We start from the raw sequence: 23,823 nt of genomic DNA, 5'->3' as shown, positions 1-23,823 counted from the left end.
TTTTGGTCCTCAAATGACCACTGATAATGATGATACTGCCTTTAATTCCCCTGTCGTCAAATACCAAGTTACTAAGTTTCTCCAAAGCAAAACAGAATCAAATAAAATGGAAAATAAAAATGTCACTTTCCTACATTACTGAATGCATGGTCAGGGACCACATGCAATACCTTGACAGACCACCAGTTGATAACCCCTGATCTATGTACAGGGCGTTGCTGAAAATGCACACTTGTACTCAAGTTACTACCCTGGGTAAATAAAGAACAAACAAAAAAACACACAACAGGTAGCCACATTCTACGTAATGACATTTTCTGGAGGTTGCCGTTTTTGTTGTTGTTGTTGATTTGTAAAGCACTTTGGTTTCTGGCTTCTGTCATTTTAAATGTGCTCTATAAATTAAACTTTGAGTTGAGTTCCAATATATTGAAACTGAAATAAAGGCTGCAATCTCTTTCTGGATATACATACTGTACTGTACAATGCAAAAGCTCCCAGCCCTCCACTAGTCAGGTTTATAGTTCTCTGCGAATAAATCCAATATATCGTTGCTGTTGCCTCTTATATCCATAGTTTTCAACTTTTCTTGTTTTTTTCTTATTGAATACTACAGTGTCACACAAAAGTAGCAAAAAATAGCAGATCTAAAAGCTTGCAGATCTGCTATTTTTGCTATTTTGAACAGGTTTTCAACCGGACAGCAATGATACGTACACATTGCCTCAAGTCAGTAATGAGTAAAAAAGAAGTAAATAAATAGACTAACAGAGTGAGTGTGTAACAGGCCTACAGCTAAATTCAAGTCAGGTGGGAATGCACGAGACAAAGTTCACATAAATGTGGCCTCCTAACACTCACTCTTGGATGTAGACGCTCCTCTTTAACCCATTAAGACCTGAGGCGATTCTTAAAAATGTTTTCTAAATCCTAACAGTTTTTTGAAAAAAATCTAAAAATATTTTTTTCAAGATTTTTCAAAAATAGCAGATCTACAAGCTCACTCGGTGCCGCGCTATGAGCTTGTAGATCTGCTATTTTTATATAGCCAAAGAAATCTTAAAATGACACACAGATGCGTTCCCGGTTTTAAAGGGTTAAATCATGTTAATCCAATATGTCAACTATGTGTTTTCTTCGGTCAAGACAAACTGAGCCCATACTGCCCTGCAAAGCCCAAGTGTACGCAACTACGTTTTTGGCTGAAACTGATTCATTCGTCTGGGTCAAAGCTGTCATGATTTTAGGGGATAAACAATTACCTCATGACTACGTGTAATTAGTGCAACATCACCAATAAAACACTTGGCTGGTCAGTTGAGACACTTTGACTATGAAGACGTTTTGATCAGTCTGACACTTAAGGTCCTTACACACCGGGCGACACCGGCGAAAATAGCGAATATACGCAAAATTCGGACTCGTTCCGAATAATTAAAAGACGCTTTTTCGCTTCGCTTTTTCGCTTTTTCGCTTAATGTACGGAGCCATTGACTTTATAAGGTTTTAAAAAAAAACGCATTATTCGCACGAAAAAATCGCCCCGGTGTGTAACAACCTTTTGGCTTTGTCGGGCAGCAGAGGGCTACTAGGCGATATCAATATTGTGATATGAGGCTAGATATCTACTAGGGCTGGTAAATTAATATTCTAATTTTGAATATTTCTCGAATATAAGGAAAATATGCATATTTGAATATGAAAATTAATATTTGAATACAAAAATGTTTTAATGTTTATTTTACAGGGACAATACAAAAAACAATGTATCACTTGATACGAGCACTTGATACATTGTTTTTTGTATTGTCCCTGTCAAATAAACATTAAAAGAAAATGTCAAAAATATATTTTTTTTTCCTTGATAATAATAATAATCGAATATATTCAACTGTCTGCCCATTTTTAAGACCAATATTCGAATATCATTTCTGAGGAAAGTTACCAGCCCTAATATCTGCTGTGATTTTGGATAATGGCGTGATATGGCAAGTGTTGGTTGTGTAACTTCCAACTTAAGACCTATTTCATGCTTTCACAAATTTTCTAAAATAGTGAAAATAGACAATCTTCAATCTTCATTATTTTTTAAAATGTTTGAGAAGGAAAATAATTATAGAAGTTACACGTTACATTCAATGTTACAGTGACGTCTGCTTGAAACGTTCGGCATACTCTTTCAACCACTTCGTCGTAAACTCACCGCCCGCATACATAGCCGCCAGCATGATGGAGGTGATCCATGCTATATCGCTGTAGCTGACATGGAAGGTGTCTTGTATTTCCAGGAATAAGACACTGATGGCCTTGGGCATGGCGTAGGAGAATCCGATGGAGATGTGCGCAGCACACACCACCACCCAGCCCCATCCTCCGTCAGGCGGGCTGGACGCCAACTTGGCTTCTGGTGCAGGGGCCATGTTCCTGTGCAGGAGAACCACACGTTTGATTTGATTTATTGATCTGCACAACAGGAATCACGTACTGTACATATTCATAGTATACCAGTGTTGATTTAGATGTAGTTTTAGTCATAGTCTTTTGAATAAAATTCCATTTAGTTTTAGTCATATAGACGCCTTAACAGACGACGTCACACTGATACGAAACAGTATGCGCGCCCAGGTCGGCAGCAAAAGAACCCCACCGCTCATAAGATGCAATGTAAAAGTGGTCACAGTCTCACGTGTAAAAATGCACCCCATCAAACTTTCAGAAGCTGATTTTCTCCCAGTGTGGAGGAAGAATGCTTAGGATTTTTACTGTGATCTCTCGCTCTTGAAATATATAATCCTTGGTTTCTGTTGTGTGTAAACAATAATTACAATTCAAAGCAGTTGTCCTCAAAACTCCACCTCCAGTGGCTGTCATAAGAACGGAGGGAGCGCTCTATGATCATGGCACCAGAACCTGCTTGGCTCGCGCAGCTGCAGCCCGTCAAGACTAATTTACGCTCCGTCCCGCGAAGGTGTCGTGCGCAGAGAACGGCAGAGAATAGCAGATCTCCAAGCTCACAGCGGTCGCATCCGCAACGCGGTTGTGAGCTTGTATGTCAGCCGTTCTCGGTGCGCAATACCGTTGCGCGATGAAGTATATATTTGTCGCCAGGGCGCACCCCACTAGCCTACACACAGAGGAGGTTGAATGAACTGAAACAAGCTCACCCCAAAACAGCAGGTTTGGGGATCTGTTGGGAATTGATTACATGAAACAGTCACCTGTGCGTCCAGTCTCAATGTTTGTAAACAAATAATTGGTCTATTTTAGTCATCTGAAATGTTTTGTTTTTTGTCTAGTTTTAGTCGACTAAATATCATAAGATTATAGTCGACTAAATTACAGTTGATTTAGTGATTTAGTCGACTAAACTGTATTTTGGTGGTGCCTTGATGGCGTCGTAATGGCTGATTTTACACTTGGTTGCATGCTGAAAATAGCCGATCTACAAGCTCACAACGCGTCGCAGCGCAAGCTTGTAGATCTGCTATTTTTAGAGCGCGACACCCGAGCACAACCAAACATAAAATGACTTGTCTTTTAGTTCTACTGGATCTCTGGATCTCCACTCGTCCCTCACTAACATTTGAATCTAGTTTCTATTTGTTGACGAAATTGTCAATATATTTAGTCATAGTTCTAGTCATCATAGCTTAGTTTTTATTTAGTTTTTATTTAGTTTTCGTCAGGGAAAAAAGGTAGTCGACGAGCATTTTTCGTCATAGTTTTAGTCGACAAAATCAACACTATATAGTATACTACTTCTTTCCTGGGAAAGATGGCAGAAATATTGTTGTGGCAGATGTAAGGCCTTATACGAGAACCTCACCGACCGTTGACATTACATACAACAATTAGAAGTTGGATTACCTCACCACGATAAAGACTTATTGGGTCCATTACTTTTTCGATTAACTGAATAATCGAGAAGCGTTTTTTTATTTATATTTTTTCACATTTTTCATAACAACAAATCGATCGATATAACCACTTAAGCATTATTTCACACTTCGTCGACACGACGGCGTCGTGCAAAACTAGTGAAAATAGCTGATCTACAAGCTCACAATGTGTCACATAGCACACAGGTTGCTATTTTGACCAGTCTTTTGGACCTTTTTTGCCTATAATGACATGCCCAAAATTGAATCGATTATCAATCGATTATTTTACTAATTAAAAGAAAATATATAAATCGATTCAATTGATTAGTTCAATTAATGTTACACCCCCAGCACAGAGCTGACCAGGTGCATAAATCTCAGAGCCATGATCTGACAAAGGTTGTCTCAAATGGACCACCAAAGCACTTCCAAAACGAGAAGAGCAAACATTGTTTTTGAGGACTTTGTACCATGTGTGGTGGAAATAAATATCAAATCGAGATCCGTTGGACCAGCACCTGAGGCAGAGGGCTTCAATGTATTACATGGCAAAAAAAGTCAAAAAATGAATTAAAAAAAAAACAATGCTGTGGTCAACTGTGCAACCCCTTTCACAGTGGTGGAAAGTAACTAAGTACATGTGTACTCAAGTACTGTACTTAAGTACAGTTTTGAGGTACTTTTACTTTACTGGAGTATTTACAATTGTCTGTACTTCCACTTCTACTCCACTACATCTCAGAGGCAGATATTATACTTTTACTCCAGTACAATTATTTGACAACTTTAGTTACTAGTTAGGCTACTTTATAGATTTTTTTATTGATTATTATTACAAAACATACATTACCCACTTCAGCCCTATATGCATTTCGGCCATTTGAAAATAGCCGATCTACAAGCTCGCGATGTGACGCACTGTGAGCTTGTAGATCGGCTATTTTCAAAGATTTTTATACATTTTATACATTGAAAACTTGTGAAATGGAACCTTCGGCATAATGGGTACTTTGCACTTTTGGTACTTTGAGTACTTTTGATACCAATACTTTTGTACTTTTATTCAAGTAACTTTTTTATTACAGGACTTGTAACAGAGTATTTCTAGGTTGCAGAATTGATACTTTTACTTAAAGGAGGAGTTCAGCCAAAAAATGACTTATTTTCTATCAATTGCAAACCCCATGAAGCCTTGAATTCATAGTTTTATTTTAGTTTTTGTGGCATTCCTAAGCCAATAATTTGATGACCGGGTGTGTATCCGGTAGGAGACACAAATAATCTACTTTGTGTCTCCTACCGGATACATTAGCCGGTAGGAGACGGGAATAAAATGATTGGCTTAAGAATGTGACAAAAACAAAAATAAATCCATGGATTCAAGGCTTCATGGGGTGTGCAATTGATAGAAAATAAGTCATTTTTTGGGTGAACTACTCCTTAAGTAAAACACGTGAGTACTTTGTCCACCACTGCTCTTTCAGTACATTAAGTATTTAATGGGTCAATAAATAGCATGTGACAATCAGCCAACATTCATTACTACAAACAGCCACGGGGGATGGCTGGATGTTTGTCTAGTGTCTACAGTGTATAAGTAACTAGTCATAGTCAATATAGCCTACTATACAATATGAAGAAGTCAAATTCTAGGGTGGTCTAGAATGCATTTCTGAAATCATGCAAATCTAGGCTTTGTTTTAATGTTAAAAGAATACAGTGATGCAGTGATGTAAAGTAACTAAGTATATTTACTGAAGTATACTTTCTAAATTTATTTCTAAATTTCAGTACTTTTACTTCTAATCCACACTTGGCCTACATCTCAGAAGTAAAAAATGTACTTTTACTCCACTACAATTATTTGAAAACTTTAGTTACTAGTTACTTTGCAGATACAAATTATTACATTATAAAACACACATTAACCACTTTAGCCTTATTCTATACATAGGCTATTTAAAAATAGCCGATCTACAAGCTCGCAACACGTTGTATGGCAATGCGTTGTGAGCTTGTAGATCTGCTATTTTTTTTTAGTAAAAACTGTGAGTACTTTTGGTACAGTGATGGGACGGCGCTGCTGCATAAGCAAATGCTTCACTGATGTTCGCAGATAAGATGGGGAGAGGAGGAGGAGGAGGGGTGCTTCCGGCTTCAAAGCGGTGATCTAACCCTACAACACAGTCTAACAAAGTAATAAAGTACTCATCCATCCCGATCATAAACCTGGGAATCCATACGATTCACTTCACACTGAGAAAACACAACGCTGTTACGGTGTTGTTACTTATACTAAGCATGCTCGTTCACGTTACCAGGGAAACTATTATGCACGAGGTAATAGGCTACTCTGGTAGCCTACTGTAACTTGACTTTAGTTTAGTACTTTGATCTACATCTCATCTTGATCGCAGTGTTAGGCGAGTTTCACAGAAACTCCATGAGCTGAACGAGGTTCGTGTCTGTGTGTTCTTATTATAGCTCTGCTCTGAACCAGAAGCTATACTGTGATCCGACGGTCCCGATCATGACATGAAGCAACACATTTACACGTGGAATTCGTGAGGAATGGGATTGGAAATCAGTTTAACAATGTTGTGATGCTGCATTTGCTTTGTGCTGGCACTCATACATACTGATAAACCGGGACAAAACTATTACAGGAATAAGCTGATTCAATCACAATGTACGCTTACCTTTCAAACAACGCCTCAGTCTGCGACCAGCTTTCTCCTCAAAGTTTAGACCCAACTCAGTCACACACACCAGCAGTAGCCAGCTGTTTGACGTAATCTGATCACGTGTCACCTGCATTTCCCAGGGTGATGATTGTGTGTGTCTGCCTGTATAGAGTACATGTTTGTTAACTTAACCCAGGGGTCTTCAACAGGGGGTCCGGGACCCCCAGGGGGTCCTCAGAGTTACTACAAGGGGTCCGCCAAATCTTTGTGTGATATATATATTTTTTGCCATACCTTTTTACCTTACCTTGGACCTTAGCATCCCTTTTCTGAGGAGAACTTCTGCGAGGCGTTGTGAGCTTGTAGATCTGCTATTTTTGGCAAAGAGGTATAGGTGTAGAGGGGGAAAAGAGCAGACCAAGTAAACAAAAAAAGTTCTGAAACACAATTTTATACAATATAGAGGGGTCTCTGCTTCATCTCTCTCTCAGCTAGGGGGTCCTTGGCCTGAAAACGTTGAAGACCCCTGACTTAACCCATTTAGACCTAAAGGTCTTATGTTGCTATATCAGTGGGGCTCAAACTTTCAAGGACCCCTCCAAAATGACATGTATTTGGCCGCGGACACCCCATCTCAAAATGTTTTGTAATAGGGAACCCCAGAAGCAAATATTTGTCCAAAGAATTCCCTTTAAAATACATACCGTATGTATCATATGTATCAAATATTTGCACAAATATTCAAAATTTTTCAAAAAATTATAGCAGATGTACAAGTTCATAGTGTGATATGCGCTGTGAACTTGTATATCTGCTATTTTTTAATAGCCAAACTGCCAAAGTATAAAATATGGATGAAGTGGTTTCACAGATGCTTCCCGGTTTGAATGGGTTAAATAACACCTTTTGGGCATGTCGTTTTAGGCAAAACATTTTCCATAAATCAAGAACAATGATACGCATGTCTGTCAGCGTTTTTTTTTTGGTATGGGAAAATGCCTACTTAAAAATTAAAGCACATAAACAATTATTTTGACAGTTTTTATTTTCAATTTATGTGCAATGTGAATTTCACAGTTGAGCTCAACCACTATATCCCAACCCCCCACCCCCTCCAAAACAAAACAAAAAGTCAAACCAGCAAAGTAATAGTGAAGAAAAATGCAGGAAGAACTCAATGGAATAGCACCCATACAAGAAAGCATGATAGCAAGAAATAGCTAGGCATCGATTCGCAGCCGAAGGCCCCACTTATACTCTGTTGTACGATTGACAAAAAGCAGTTGTCGTCATACTACAGAATATAAATAAAGGTTAAGGCCGCCAACTCTTGTACACAGAAAGCATATTGATTGATTCGTAGCTTGTTGTATGAAATGACTGGTGTTTGACAGACCTGACGCTGATACCTGTACTGCTTAGTTTCAATGAGATGTAACTAAAGTATAAATCAATAATAAATCTAAATCAAACACTAGTGTGCAGGTAATCATTTTTCTCAACAGGGCAGAATTAGTCTAAGAAAATTAAATGGTTAGATAAGAGGGAGAGAAAGAAAAAAGAAAAGCCATGGAAAAGAAATCACATCTATTTTTCAAGTTATAAAATAAACAAAAAAAAGTACGTTTTAAAAAAACTGTGCAAGTACAGCAAACCTATATAGTACAGTATATTACACATTATGACCAAAAAACCCCAAAAAACAAACATTTAAATACAGTACTGTGTATCAATAGAAATCCTGAGAGTTGTCCGTTCCTGTTCCCCCAATGGCTGAGTGTGTAGGCATACAGGCGACGCCACCCCCCTTCTTCAACCCCCTATTTAGGGGGCTTTAAGGAGGCTGTTCTGGCCAGGTTATGTGAAAGTCAGCCCATGTGGAGTTCTTCTCTTTCGTCTATCATGTCCACAACTCCTTAACCGCCCATGTTACATTTAAGCTCCATTTTTTCAAAACAGGACTATGTGATTGCTATGTTGGTTTGTCGAATCACGACTTTTTGAGAACACCTTTCGCTCAAAAACAATACAAAAAAAAAGGAGATAAAAGTAAAATGGTAAACATGTAGTGCAACGATGACACAGGAACCTGCATGAGGAAATTAATATCATTGAAAAATGTCGCAGTTCAACAGGGAACGTCACTCAACTGTTGTAGGCTATTACTTCTATACAAGATTGTCAACAAACGAAAAACAAAACCAAAAAAAAAAGCAGCACCAACAGCTCCTGTCCTCCATGTAAAGACTAATTCATGGCTGTTATTAAGATTTAGCACACGAGTTGGACCACCCTCACTCCTTTCGGGTTACTTTTACCAGGAGGGTGCTTCGTAAAGTTTGCAGTTAAGGACCGCCGAAGTGGAGAGTGACTCAGTGCAACGTCGAGTGAGACTTGTTGAGATTATCGTCTTCTTCACTGGGACACAGTACGAGATTCTGATGCCCCATGTCTACCCATATATAGGCACAATGACATCCCAAGGGATCTGCACTAAATTACATATCACCACTCAAGCCTACCACCACACAACCAATATTGGGGCCTGTGTGATTTTAACTAGCAGAGACAAGCATCCCAATCTAGATTTTAAAAAAAAACAATTAATGCACTTCTACACAGGTAACATACCCTAAAATAGCCTAATCACAGTTCCACAAGTTATTGCTACCAGAAACTTCACCAATGTCCAGATCAATTAAAAGCATGGTATCAAATGCTTTTTGTTTTTGGCATTCAAGAGGAAGGCTCCTTAAGGGTATAATCAGGTGTAAAACATGCTCTGAAAAATAAACAGAGCTTAAATCTGAAAAGAAGCTTTTCACAATTGGCCAAATCAAAGCATTGGCCTGAAACATGTCCCTTTGCCCCTTCTCAAATGTCTCTGTAGTTGCTACTGAGGTAAACCTGTTAGTTGGTCTGAACTTCCCACTAAACATTGCCACATATTTGACTGTCTTTATATCTCCAATGTGGAGAGTGAATATTCTAACTTTTCACGTCAAGTTGTCTTGGCATGTGACACAAAATGGATGCCAACTCAAAGAGCGGGAGGCCACGAGCCCCCATGCAATTGTATCTCAAACACAGCTTGAATTTTCTTATTAAAAACTTAAAAATTGCTTGAAAACCACACGTTGCGCACTGTCTGACAAACAAGACTGTTTTTGTGTGGCGATGCCGTCATACCTTATATACAAGCTTCAAGATCACTAAAATCTAAATCACGAGCACACCTCAAATTAAAACTTGCTGCGGACAGCTGGGCATAGAATTCAAGAAAAAAAACGAAACACAAATCCCCTCAATCTGAGCTTGCAATCTACTAATGAGCTACAGTGCCCATCTTACCCGTATGAATATATAGTATATATAGTTTATATATATATATATAATTTTCACTTTAAGCTGACATGTAGCATCCATTTGTGGAGGGCACTTAAATCTCACCAAAACCCTTGTTTGCATGCTGACCATTTGTAGAAATCCTTAATATATGCATCTAAAATCAAAATGGAACATGGCTCAACAACAAGCAAACAAGATGATAATTGCACTTATGATTCATTGTACGGTTTTGTAAAACAAGCATCAGTGTGGGTAGCTGGTGCCGTCTGGAAAAAAAACAAAAAATACTGCAATCTTTTAAAAGCACCCCCATTTTTGATCATGTTAAACCGAAGTTTGAACGACTTAAGACTTAAACTGACGACGATCCTTTGCGTTGCAAAGCCGAGAGAGCACCAGGCGCAAGGCAGGCAAGACAGGGACCACACTTACTCCCCCCCCCTCCTAGTCCAAGATCGGGGGCTCACGAATAGGCTCTATGCACAGCAGCCATATTGGACAGAAATTGGGCCCCTTCCCTGCTTCCTTCACAGGTGTTACCAATGACACTAATGAAGGCTCTGTTCCATTTAGTGTAGCACAGTGGTTCTCAAACTTTTTGATTTCAAGGACCCCCATAACTCTGAGAGTGTACAAATGGAACCAAATGGACCCGGGAGGGTCCATTTGGTTCCATTTGTACACTCTCAGAGTTACACCCTCTCAAGGAACCATGAGGGTCCCTGGACCACACTTTGAACATGCACAATATCAGCACCCTGACTCTGTTTGACCAGAATGGAACAGAGCCTTCATTAGTATCATTGGTAACACCTGTGAAGGAAGTCAGAAGAGGCCCAATTTTTTTCTCCAAAATGGCTGCTGTGCATAGAGCCTATTGTCACCGACTTAGCTACCTGAAAGCACTTTCTGTAGACATTGAGGGTACAACTTGGCCACCACGCACTCAAAATGGCGGCCCAAATCCCAGAGGCGGTCGGGCGTCTCGTAGATCTTTGTCCATACGTCCGCCTCGTCGTCGTACTGGTAAAGGGAGTTCTTGCGGCTGGTGCGGAACACGTGCTCCTCGACCATGACCTGCGTGGCTCGGACGAACAGGTGCAGCCTGCCCTGCAGGAGCATGGCCTTGATGTACGGGCTGGTGGCCTGGTCGAAGGGCAGGTCTCGCTTGCGGGCCCAGGCGTTCTGCTCGATGTCGTAGACCTCGACGGTGAAGGTGCGCTGGTGGTTCCGGCAGATGCCCGCGATGTAGTAGATGCAGTTTTTGTATAAGGCAGCCAGACCCTGGCTCCGGGGGACGGTCATCGGGGCCAGGTGACCCCAATAGTCCTTGCGGGGGTCGAAGCAGAAGAAATATTCACCTGTGTGGGGGGGAAATAATTGGCGTTGATTTTAGAGTTATATGGACAAACGTCAACAACGTTGAGTAACAAGCTCAGGCACTACCGTTAAATTATAACCGGTTTGTTAACATTTCTAACCACTCGACCCATTTAGACCTGGAACGCATCTGTGTCACTTTAGGTTTATTTGGCTATTCAAACATACCAGATATACAAGCTTGTAGCGCGGCACCGAGTGCCGCGCTACGAGCTTGTAGATCTGCTATTTTTGAAAAAACGTTAAAAACATATGTTTTGTATATTTTTTCAAAAATCTGTTAGGATTTAGAAAACATTTTAAGAATTGGACTCAGGCCTTAAAGGGGAAATCCACCCATTTTCAATATTTAACTATGTCATTAATATAGCATAAAGGAGTTGTGTGGAAATAAGAAAAAAGTTCCCCCCTTTCTGTGTTGCCTTGAACTGGAGGATTGATTGTGGGTTTAACATTGCAAATTACAACGTGATGACTCATCATGTTGTAATTTGCAATGTTAAACCCACAATCAATCCTCCAGTTCAAGGCAACACAGAAAGGGGGGAACTTTTTTCTTATTTCCACACAACTCCTTTATGCTATATTAATGACATAGTTAAATATTGAAAATGGGTGGATTTCCCCTTTAATGGGTTAAGCCCCATTGTATACTTGTCATACAGAAACGGCAAACGTTTATTTTATTTTTATGTTGCCTATGACAACATGCTCAAAATAGGGACTCCAGGTTGAAAGTGGTGAAAGAACAGCAACTACTGTATACAGTAGGTATACTAGCCTGGACGCACCTTGGAGGACATAGATGCGGTCACGGTACTCCACTGCACTGTGAAACTCCATGGCCACTGGCATGGGGCTGATTGCTGTCCAGCAGTTGTCCCTGGCATCGTAGCACTCTACTGACTTTAACGCGTTTCGCCCGTCGCCCTCATACACGCGCCCCCCCAGCGCATACAGCTTCCCGCAACAGTGCGCCAGCCTGCACCCGATCCTGGCCCGCAGCATGGGCGCCCGCGGCAGCCATCGGTTCCCAGCGTGTTCGTATTGCCAAAAGTCGCTCTCCGCCCGGTGGTCGATAGACACTTCGCTGTTGCTGGGCCTGTAGCCTCCGGCGATGTAGATGTCGTTCTCCGAGGACACCAGGATGCCCACCTCTCGGAGGTCGTTGGGCGGCTTGCAGAGCTTGAACACCTTGCCGGTGGCCGTGTCCAGGCAAGGCACCGTCTGCTTCTTCCCTGAGTGTTTGTGAGCGGCGTCGAAGCAGATGACCATCTCCGAGGCGGTCATGCCGAGGCGCTGGGGGCACCCGTTGGTGCCGTTGAGCCGAGACTTGGCCTCGGCGGGGTCCTTGGACAGGGAGAGGGCGCACGCGAACGGCGGAGGGATGAGATTGAGGAAGGACTCCTCCAGCAAGGGCAGACGGATGCACTGGGCGAAGACCTCCGGCAGGTGGGCCTCGCGGCCGGGACGGTCGTGCTCCAGCCAGCGGACGATGCTCTCGTACACGTGCTCCTCCTTCTCCACGTTCAGGTCGTCGTTGTTCAGAATGCTGACCAGCTGCTCCTTGGTCATCTGGAGGAACTCCTGCTCTCGTGACACGCACAAGAACTGAAAAGAGACAATGAAAGCGATTCATCGACTTTATCCACTTGGGTACATGTTTGACAGAATACATACTTACATAGGGCTGATATCCCTTAGGCCAGGGGTCTTCAACAGGGGGTCCGGGACCCCTAGGGGGTCCTCAGAGTTACTACAGGGGGTCCCCAAAATCTGCGTGGGGTATGATTATTTTGTTTTACATTAACCACTTGAACCCTTGCATCCCTTTTCTGAGGAGAACTTAAGCCAAAAATAGCAGATCTACAAGCTCAAAACGCCTCGCGCTGCGAGGCGTTTTGAGCTTGTAGATCTGCTATTTTTGGCAAAGAGTTGTATATGTAGAGGGAAAAAAGAGCAGCAAAAGTTTATCTGAAACACAATTTTATACAATAAAGAGGGGGTCTCTGCTTCATCTCTCTCTCAGCTAGGGGGTCCTTGGCCTGAAAACGTTGAAGTCGCCTGCCTTGTACTGGACAATGGTCAGCATGGGCAAGACTGACTATATGGTCACTTAAAGAAAGGTAGATATATTCCTTTCCAGCTAACTTGTCCATTCCTCTTTAAATGCCCTGTCAACCTTTCCTCTTTCAGCTTTTGGATAGTGGTATTTGCCCTTATTTGCTCTTCTTCTTCCTAACTTGCAGATTAAATGTTTAGCGGACTTAAGCAAACAGGCTGCTCACATAGAGGAACTCCCACACACCAGTTGCAACCAATCAATCCAGTAATGAATGCTCAAGTCTATGCTCGGTAGTACAACGGTGTCGCGCCCAGAATATAGCCGATCTACAAGCCCGCAACGCCTCGATCAGCAACGCGTTGTGTTGTGAGCTTGTAGATCTATAACACTGACGCCGTTGTATGATAAATTGGGCTTAATAATGAGATGTATTGCATGTCTGGGAGAAGCTGGGTTAGTAATGATAAAAGCAGCCTATGTTGATTATTATTGAGAATGAGTTCAGCTCATGGAGTTTCAGTAACATTTAGTAACTATCAATTTCTTAAATTACACTTTAATTATATGTTCTGGCCCGCCATCTAATGCCTTAGAAACAATTGGCCCGAGGCCAAACTTACTTGCCGACCTCTGCAGTACACTATACTGAATATATTCATAAAACTGATACTTTTCTGACTACTCAGCATCTCAGGATTCTCCGCAACCACCCATTGACTGCTCTTTTGAAACCGTTAGCAGTGGCTGTTGCTTTAATATTGGACGGCAATTGATTGATTCCATTCTAGAGCTGCCGAGTACAAAAAGGTGTTTTTTTCCCCCTCATGCATTCTTAACCCATTGAGACCTGAAGCCGATTCTACATGTCTCCTAAATCTCAACAGATTTCTGAAAAACGTTTGTTTCTATATCAGTGGTGCTCAATCTTTTTCATGTCAAGGACCCCCAAAATGATATGTATTTGGCCACGGACCCCCATCAAAATATGTTGTTCCAGGGACCCCCAGAAGCAAAGATTTGAGTTAAAAAATGTTCGCTTTAAAAATATACATATTCAAAGATTTGCACAGATTTGCAATTTTCACGATTTTTCAAAAATAGCAGATCTACAAGCTTGTAGATCTATGAGCTTGTATATCTGCTATTTTTGAATAGCCCAAAGTGTAAAATAATGCTTTTTAGCTCAAATCTAAAAATGAGACAGTTCCAGGTCTTAATGGGTTAAACCGACAGGGGACAAATGGGTTTCACCGACTGGAGTGGCATATCCATGAGTATCCCAAACAAAAATAAAATATTGTATGTACAGTATTTGGAATCATTCATCGTTTTGGTGGATAAGACCCAACTTCAACTGCCTGACTCCGTTTCAGTACACTCTGGTGGCGCAGGGGTAAAGTACCCGCCCGCCACAGCAGAGTCTAAGGGTTTCAATCCACCGAGGTGCGTCCGGCTTGGTCGAGCTCACGTCTACAAAACGCAGTCGGTCTGTGCATAACTGTAGTCACAGCTTTCAGAAGGTGCCAACTTGGTGCCATACCCGTTTTCCTGTTCATTTACCCATAGCTTTGCTTGATTGGCTCCGCAGCAGGTTTGAACTGTAAACAATACACACCTGCTGCTGAGCCAATCAAACAAAGCTTCCGAATATGAACTGGAAATGGATATGCCACCTTCTGAAAACTGGACTATAGTTATGCACAGAGCCGACTGTCGGAAGCCAATGTTTGTCACTGCATTAACTCATTAAGACCGGGGAACGCATCGGTGTAATTTTTTTTTTTTTTTTGGGCTATTCAAAAAATAGCAGATCTACAAGCTCGTAGCGCGGCACTTGTGTATCTGCTACTTTTGGAAAATAGTGTAAAATTTGTGCAAATCTTTTAATATATATTTTTTACATTTTTAACTCAGATCTTTGCTTCTGGGGATTCTACAAATGTCTTCTAAATCCCAAGAGTTTTCTGAAAAGAACGTATGTTTCTATGCGAGTGGTCCTCAAACTGACAGCCATTTAAGTTCTATGGATTGGGAGTGGCCAACATAGGGAGGTAAATTCAGCACAACCTTCATCAGCTTGTTCTGACATGTTCTGCAATTTAGTTTTTAATCTAGTGCAGTGCCTGTTCAGGGCAGGGCCGCCGTTCTGAACGCGTGCCCGTTCGGAGTGGTCCGTTTCTGGTGAACCGCTCGTCTGATCGACTTCACACTCGACACTGCACTTCCAAGTTCCCCGTGTCCTCAGCACACACGCCAAGTATGATGAAGTCAATAGGATGAACAGTTTCAGTCAACCCTGTCCCTTATTTAAAATTGTCATTTACAATGACTCTCATTTACAATGATGTCGAGATTACACATAAGATAAGAAATAACGTAAGAACATCAAAAAAGACAATACGTTGACATCAGTTGAATACAGGTAATAAACGGTGATTAAATAAATTCCAATAGGTACTAGGGTATTTCGTTTAAAGGAGACACCATGAATTTCACTTTTTTTTTTTTGAAAAAATGTATTTTTTGGGCTCCCCAGTGTCTCTTGTACCCCAATTTCTTTTCTTTTTTTAACATTCAGTCATTCATTCTCATTTCAGAGATTTTCAGAATGGGCGTGTCTGAACAGGCCATCTCAGAATGGCAAGTTTGCTTACATCACCAAACTTTCTGCCCATGTATTTTGACAGACAGAATTGCTCAGTACCGCAGTACAGCACCCCTCTGCCAACAGGACGTTTTGGTATTGCAGCTGAAAGTTCTTTATAAGCCTGAGAGAATTGACTTGGGATGAGTATATCTGAGTGTTGATTTAGGCTCAAACCTTTTGAAAATGGTTTGAGGGACATACACCATATGATATTAAATATCAAAAAAATAAAAATAATTCATGGTGTGTCTCCTTTAAGATCATGTTGTAAGAGGTCCAAAGAAAGAATCAATGCTGAAAGCAGTCTTTCCCAGATCAGATCTGGCACGAGGAACCTGAAGGACTAGCAATTCGCTAGAGCGAGTTAAAATTCAACTATGGTTCTGATGCAACATGCATGTAATGTATGATGGTCATTTTCTCAACCAGGGTTTTGTAAATGAAAAGGTACCAATGAGTACTGCGTCTCTCAGTCAGAGGACACAGTGATGAGTATTGTAGTTGCAGATTGTAAATGCAGATTTGCCCGAAATGCCCCCGATACCCGCATATCTGTATAAGTACCTCGAAAAAGTTAGTGGCACCCACAGTCACAAAACTAGAGGGAGCGTAAACAACAATCTGGTAACACCAACCCATAAAACAAACATGGGCAAATTCTCCTTCTATAACACAGCCACCAAGGTATGGAATAGTCTAACCCCATCCCTCAAAAATTGCAGTTCGCTGGGCTCATTCAAAACAGCCCTAAAAACTCATCTTTCTGGAGGCCTAAAGAGGAGCTAGTACCAGTTTCCCTGTAGACAGACGACCCCCCCCCCCCTCCCCTTTTTGTGTACATACTTTTTATTTTATTTTCTAATGCTTTTTTTGTATATATTTTTTTATTTTCTCATGCCTTTTTTTGTACATAATGGTATATATTTTTTCCTCTGTATTCTTATGTTGATTCTGAACTGTTTGGTTGCTACTATATATGTCTATGAAATTAATTCAAGGACCCCAACGGAAACAAGCCTGCAAGGACTTTTTTGGCCGGACCTTTTAGACAAAAGCATAATAAATGTAACTGTGTTGTTTTACATTCTTTTGCCTAATAAAAATTTCAATCAATCAAAAAGTTGTCAGTGTCACCAGTAATAAACCTCAGAGCTGAGTGGCAAACGGAGTCTAAGGGCTTGACTGGAGGACGCTGTGTGACTGCATGATAAATTATATCCCCATAGTCCAATACTGATAGGAATGTGGCTTCAATAGTCCTCTTCCTACAAAGCATGGGGAAACTAGTTTTATTTTCTATACAGGCAGCCAATTTTCCCAACAAGATCATGAAGTTAAGGTAGTGATAAGGAGATAGGAGTAATCTAAGTTTTGGGATTTAGAAAAAAACTTTTGTTTTATTGCTGTCAAGTGTTAATTTAAGGCTATTAAAGGAGAGTTGCAGTTTATCGATGGCCAATAGCGTGGAGTCATCGGTACAATATAAAATCAAGTTATAGTTCTCTGGATATGCGAAGCAAGGACAAACATACTAACAAGAGATTCCTGGAATTTACAGACACATGTTGTACTTGCAGCCCACTTCTATACAGTACCTATACTTTCAACTACTGACCTTTTTGCGGATGTAGTCCTGCGAGCGCTCCCTCAGCTCCTGGTGACCGTAGGCGTCGGCGAACATGTAGACCCCGATGCAGTTCTGGGGGTCCAGGCGGCTGATCATGAACTGGGCACATTGGTCCTGCAGAGCAGGGATCTGGAAGATGCTGGCTGCCGTGAACAGGGCCTGGACATTGGATTCGGAGAGCGTGACCCTGGACGTGTACGCGTAGTCCAGGACCAGGTGCATGGACTCGGACTCCACCCCGACGATCCTGACCTCGCGCTGGCTGCTCTCTGTAAGGCCGCTAGTGAACATGGACCTGGCGGTGGTGGTGGGGTGAGGCCAGAAAATTTGAATATTGGCGTTATTTTTTTCAAAATCAATGTTGTTTATTAGCAAAGCATTTGCTTAGTTACTTCACATTTGATTTGAAGATGGTCAGTATTGTGGGTTAACCCATTAAGACCTGAGGCCGATTCTTATTAATGTCTTCTAAATCCTAAAAAAACATCTGAAAAACATGTTTCTATATCAGTGGCTCTCGAAACTTTTTCATGTCAAGGACCCCCAAATGATATGCATTTGGCCGCCGACCCCCCCCCCCCCCCCATCTCAAAATATGTTGTTCCAGGGACTCCCAGAAGCAAAGAATTTAGTTAAAAATGTTGGCTTTAAAAGAATATAAATATATTCATTTGCACACATTTTCTCGATTTTTCAAAAATACAGCAGCAGATCTACAAGCTATAGCACGGCACTCGGTGCCGCGCTATGAGCTTGTAGATCTGCTATTTTTGAATAGCCAAAGTGTAAAATAATGCTTTTTAGCTCAAATCAATAAGTGACACAGATGCGTTCCAGGTCTTAATGGGTTGAAGTTTGGAAATGATTATCTGCACTGAGAATGTAACTGGTATCCCAAATAGCATATTACCATAAGCACTTTTATACACATTTTGAGTAACCATCTGACCCAATTTGTAATTTTCAATACAGAATTGTTTACCAAAAACAAATCTCCGTGGTCATCCGTTTATATATTGCAAAAAGGGTTAATAACCATCTTGAAAATGTAATGGCAGTGGTTTAATTTGTACCTAAAACCGTTGATACCATGTCATACTGACGCATATAAAGGGGTAATGATGATATATCCCTCTTGACAAAATAAAGAGGGTGAATTCACATTTCTCACAAACTAGTACAATGCCCATTTGTGGCATGGCTGCCGTTTTGAACGTGTGCCCATCGGGAGCGGGCCAGTTCTGGGGAGACATCACTCAAACATTGCACTTCCTTGGGTCCTCAGCAATACAAGTCAACCGAAAGAAGTGGAACGGGAACCCCTCGTCCCATCGCCAACACTGCACTTCCTTGTCAAGTACAGCATGAATAGACCCACCAGTGTGGACAGACATATTGTGGTGCATTTGTATGTGGGACTACTGATGGAAATAGGCTTCTAGCTAAGTCCGGCATATTTACATGCAATTAGGGCTGGTATCCGGAATCGGAAGAACCGGGTTCAAGTCAACTTTGAGGAACAGGAATCGGTTCCATCACATTTGGAACCGGTTTTGGAGATGGTTTTATCACACTGTCAGAGCTTGTATGTGGACTTCACCTCTGCTATACAATTTCAATACCAGTGGTTCTCAAACTTTTACATTTCAAGGACCATCATCATAACTCAGGGAGTACAAATGGAAACAATTGGAACCAAATGGACATTTAAGCGTCCATTTGGAACCCCCGGCCTATAGGGATCGTTAAAGGGAAACGTTAAGGAACAGTTAGAGGTTATTGTTAACCCTTTATGACCGGGAACGCATCTGTGTAACCGGTTAAACCATTATTTTACACTTTGGCTATTCAAAAATAGCAGGTATACAAGCTCATAGCGCGGCATATATATTTTTAAAGCGAAAATGTTGAACTCAAATCTTTGCTTCTGGGGGTAACTGGAACAACATACTTTGAGATGTGGGTCCCAGGCCAAATACATATAATTTTGGGGGTCCTTGACATGAAACCATGAGAACCACTGATTATAGCAACAAAAGTGTTAAAAATTAGTTTTTTTAAAATATATGTATTCAAAGATGTGCAACCATTTTCACGATTTTCCAAAAATAGCAGATATACAAGCTCTTAGCTATATGAGCTTGTAGATCTGCTATTTTTGAATAGCCAAAGAAATCTAAAAGAAAATGACACACAGATGCATTCCCGGTCTTAATGGGTTAAGGAAACGGAATCGTTAAAATCCTACAGGAACCCAACCCTACATGCAATCACGTGTATTGATTGAAATGTTCATTAATGTGCACTGTCCAGGAAATAAACAAATATCCTACTATAATTCTAGTAACCTCTGTAGTGGTGGTGAGTACGTGAGTGAAGATACCCGGTTCTCCTCAGTGGCTGGAGCAATTGCTCTGATTTTGCACACAGCCATTGACCATTACCATCTGAACGCAACTGTGAAGCCCGTTTTTCAATTTCATCAAATCTCAGCTTCTTATTAGCGTTTTTGTGTCAAACACTGTCGCCATGGTTACGGGGCTGCCCAGCTATGGGACGAACTGCCTCCCAGGTTGCCAGATCATGTGCGCATATCCCCCCACGGATGCGCTGCGCCGACCGGGTATGGTTATATTATACAGAGAGAGAACCCAATAACGTATATAGAAAGATACACACTTCTACAACAGGCCAGGCATTTTCCTACCTAAAATATGGGCTGATAGCGGCAAGGACGTTTCGGTGACAAGAGAAGGTCTTGCCATGGTCCACTTCTACGACGATGTCTGTGAGCTGTGCTTCATCGAACAAGGCTTTGAGCTGCTGGAGGATGTTACAGGCGTGCACGGCGTCTACCCCGTTGTAGTTGGTGCTTGGAGGCGTCCCATTCTGTACTTGTAACAGCTTCCCTACCTCTGAAATGAAAAGAGCATCCACAAAATAAACCCTTTTAAGGCCTGAGGTTCCGATCCTACAAAATGTCTTCTATTAGATCCTAACTGATTTTTTTTTTTTTGAAAAAAAACGTATGTTACTATGTCAGTGCTTTTCAAACTTTTTCATGTCAAGGACCCCCAAAATGATATGTATTTGGCCGCGGACCCCCATCACAAAACATGTTGTTCCAGGGACCCCTAGAAGCAAAGATTTGAGTTACAAATGTTCGCTTTAAAAATATATATATATATTCAAAGATTTGCACATTTTCTCGATTTGAATAGCCAAAGTGTAAAATAATGCTTTTTTAGCTCAAATCTAAAAATGACACAGATGCGTCCCAGGTCTTAATGGGTTAATCTGTTCCGCTGTAGAAGATAAATACTAGTAATAAGGCTACGATACATTTATAACAAAGATTCCAATTTGTGGTACAGGAATAATGTTTATAGCTGGCCCATATAAAATGAATTGAGAACATTGAGAGAGAGATCAATGGAGCAGACAACTAATGTCTTGGGAGAGCTTTAGATGTTCACAAATGTCAAACTGTAGAGATCATAGCCAAAACATAAGCATAGAATAGAAGTTTTTCTAGTCATGTTCCCTTTACAAGTAAAAAATAAAACATTTGAACCATTGGACAATGATTAATCCTGTAAGTAGTATATAGATACGAGGCAATACAAGTTATTTACACATTTAAGACAAATTTTAATTCTGTCATTATGTATAATACGGAAATATAGTGTCATAGTTGTGGACATGCAACTTGTTGGCACAGGGGGACACCCAACCCAAGACTTATACATGAATGGATTTAAACTGCCTCGTACATCCTGTGTTGTTGTGCAATCCAAACTAGTTTGAAGGGAACAAAGACTTGACTGGATCAACACTTAATGCCTACCGTTTGGGTGGTTAATAACGACCAGCAAACAATCACAGACAAGTGTCTCTTCTATCTAGCTGTCAGGTTAATCTATTAAGGATACAGGATAGGTGGGCACTAGGGACATCTGGGCACCTCAATGTGAAATTGGCTATTTTGTCCAACATGTTAAAATATAAAATATTAGAAAAATGGCCGTAGGCACTGTTAAGTATACATGTGAACATGCACGGTACATCATTATCAGATATATTGTATCCTTCAATTTCTTGACCCTAAAATGACTGGATATACAGGTTTTGTAGCAATTTGTAGAAATGTTAGACATTAATTGTCGAATGTTTAAGCATGTTCTACTCATGTATACTTTACAATAAAAACATTTTCAAAATATGTATTTTTTAACATTTAGTAGTCCATGAGCCAGACAAGATTTTATTATCGAAAGAGTGGGCAAAACCAAACCAATATAAGTAAATAAATATATGATAACCTTTCCACAGGAGCAGCTTTTTCATATTTATCACACATTTTGTTATTTTCCCCATACGTATACGACAGGTGAAAAAATTACACAATTTAAAAAATAGTTATCATAATGAAACTTCCCCAGTTTATTACTTACATGAAGACAATGATTTATCGTATTACAAGTTTTCTGAAATTGTATATTTAAATATGCAAATTAGGCATTAGGAAAATATGACCGAACTTTTCAGAATCAACATTGGAACATTGGACAAAGCCAGAGTCAACATTCTTATTTCATTTTGTGAAGTCAAAGGTTTTTAACGAGGGAATATTCAATCTGGCTCAATTTTGGGGCTCTGGCTCATGGACTAAATGCCTAATTTGCATATTTAAACATACAATTTCAGAAAACTTGCAATACGATAAATCATTGTCTTCATGTAAGTAATCAACTGAGGAAGTTTCATTATAACTATTTTTTAAATTTTGACATTTTTTCACCCGTCATGTACGTATGGGGAAAATAACAAAATGTGTGATAAATATGAAAAAGCTGCTCCTGTGGAAAGATTATCATTAGGGGTGTAACGATACGTTTTAACAACGATTCGATACGTATCACGATACTTGGTTGTCGATGCGATACAGGAACGATACAGGTTAATATAGAACGATACGATACGTTTCGATTCAGGGATTTAGTCGATACGATACATGAAAGGTTCATTTATAACGATACGATTAGATTCAATGATTTAAAATCGATATAGTAACTATTTATTTACCCAAAAATTCTGTGTGAAAAATAAATACCTGGATACTGGATATAAACCCCTATTTCTCTTTTTTCTTCTTAAAATTAAATTGTTTATAGGGTCAATATAATTAAGTCAATATGATAACTTATCATATATTGATTTACTTATATTGACCCTATAAACAATTTAATATAGGTATGGTTTTGCCCACTCTTTCGATAATCATTGCTCAATTTTGGAGCTCTGGCTCATGGACTATAGGACAAAATTGCCAATTTTACACCGAGGTGCCCAGATTGTCCCTAGTGCCCACCTATCCTGTTCCCACACAGGACAGACCCAACTAGTGGTCAGCTACCAGAGCTGTTAGTTAGCTGTCGTGTACTTAGCAGTTAGCAGCAGGCTACCTACCCCCCCAGCTGGGCCAGCTTTTCTCTTTTAGACACAAAGTGAATACACAAAAAGAGGAGGAAAAAAACAATGCTAGGGCGGTTTTAAAAGAGAACACAAACAACCGAAAGCTGAACATGCCAACAGAAAACATAATACAGAATTATTCCAGAGTCAAAAGAAAAACTCCACAAACCCCCCATGAAAACAACCCTGTCCTGATCAAGTGTTGACACAATCAGCTGTGTGGTTTAGCTACCTAGCTAGCATTAGCCACATAGCCCAGGCTAACGCTGTGTGGCCACAACACTTTTTAAGAGGATTTTCGTTTCCCACTAGAGAGAGAGCTTGGATATAAACTTGTTTTACACGCAACAACGCGACCGTCATGACGCCCTTTTAAGCCACGGCTGTCTAACGGCCTGTCACGCGTGGGTTCGCGCACGAACGGCAACTTTAAGTCGCGTGCTTTAAGTTTAATTAGCAAACAAACAATGGAAGATTTGCAAACCTCCACTGGCAGCCATTCTCCTCTGTCTGTCTCTGAGCACCAGGCACAGTGTTGCCAGGTTGTGTGAGAGAGATAAGCAACCGCGGGTCTATGAAAACAAGCCCAAAAGAAGCGACTATATAGGCCACTTTAAAGTTTAAACCTATCTACATTGGCTAATTGAAAATAACCGATCTACAAGATTGTGGATCTACTATTTTCAAAGAAAATCTTGAAAAAAAGTGAAAATGTA

General features: G+C 40.6%; 2 protein-coding genes across 2 annotated transcripts in view; both read right to left on the bottom strand.

Moving 5' to 3' along the window:
- The window catches only part of LOC311049570 (monocarboxylate transporter 2-like), a 39,191-nt gene extending 32,541 nt beyond the window's left edge, over positions 1 to 6,650 (bottom strand). Inside the window, exons 1-2 of the mRNA XM_084063216.1 lie at positions 6,581 to 6,650; positions 2,204 to 2,424 (exon numbers count right to left, since the gene is read on the bottom strand). Of these exons, the coding sequence (XP_083919342.1) occupies positions 2,204 to 2,420 (217 nt within the window). The 5' untranslated portion in view covers positions 2,421 to 2,424; positions 6,581 to 6,650. The remainder of the gene's footprint in view (positions 1 to 2,203; positions 2,425 to 6,580) is intronic.
- Positions 6,651 to 10,646: 3,996 nt separating this feature from the next.
- On the bottom strand, positions 10,647 to 23,607 carry kbtbd8 (kelch repeat and BTB (POZ) domain containing 8; the record flags this gene model as incomplete). Its single annotated transcript, XM_084063218.1, has 5 exons — positions 10,647 to 11,274; positions 12,085 to 12,904; positions 17,621 to 17,927; positions 20,340 to 20,547; positions 23,592 to 23,607. 5 exons carry the CDS (start codon positions 23,605 to 23,607, stop codon positions 10,802 to 10,804), a joined length of 1,824 nt encoding a protein of 607 aa, XP_083919344.1. The 3' UTR covers positions 10,647 to 10,801.
- Positions 23,608 to 23,823: the final 216 nt, after the last annotated feature.

The sequence above is a fragment of the Gymnoscopelus microlampas genome (genome assembly GCF_963454915.1).
Source record: "Gymnoscopelus microlampas genome assembly, chromosome: 7".
In the NCBI taxonomy this organism is placed as follows: Eukaryota; Metazoa; Chordata; class Actinopteri; order Myctophiformes; family Myctophidae; genus Gymnoscopelus; species Gymnoscopelus microlampas.
The sequence above is the reverse complement of the archived record's forward strand: the minus strand, read 5'-3'. Positions and strand labels throughout refer to the sequence as shown.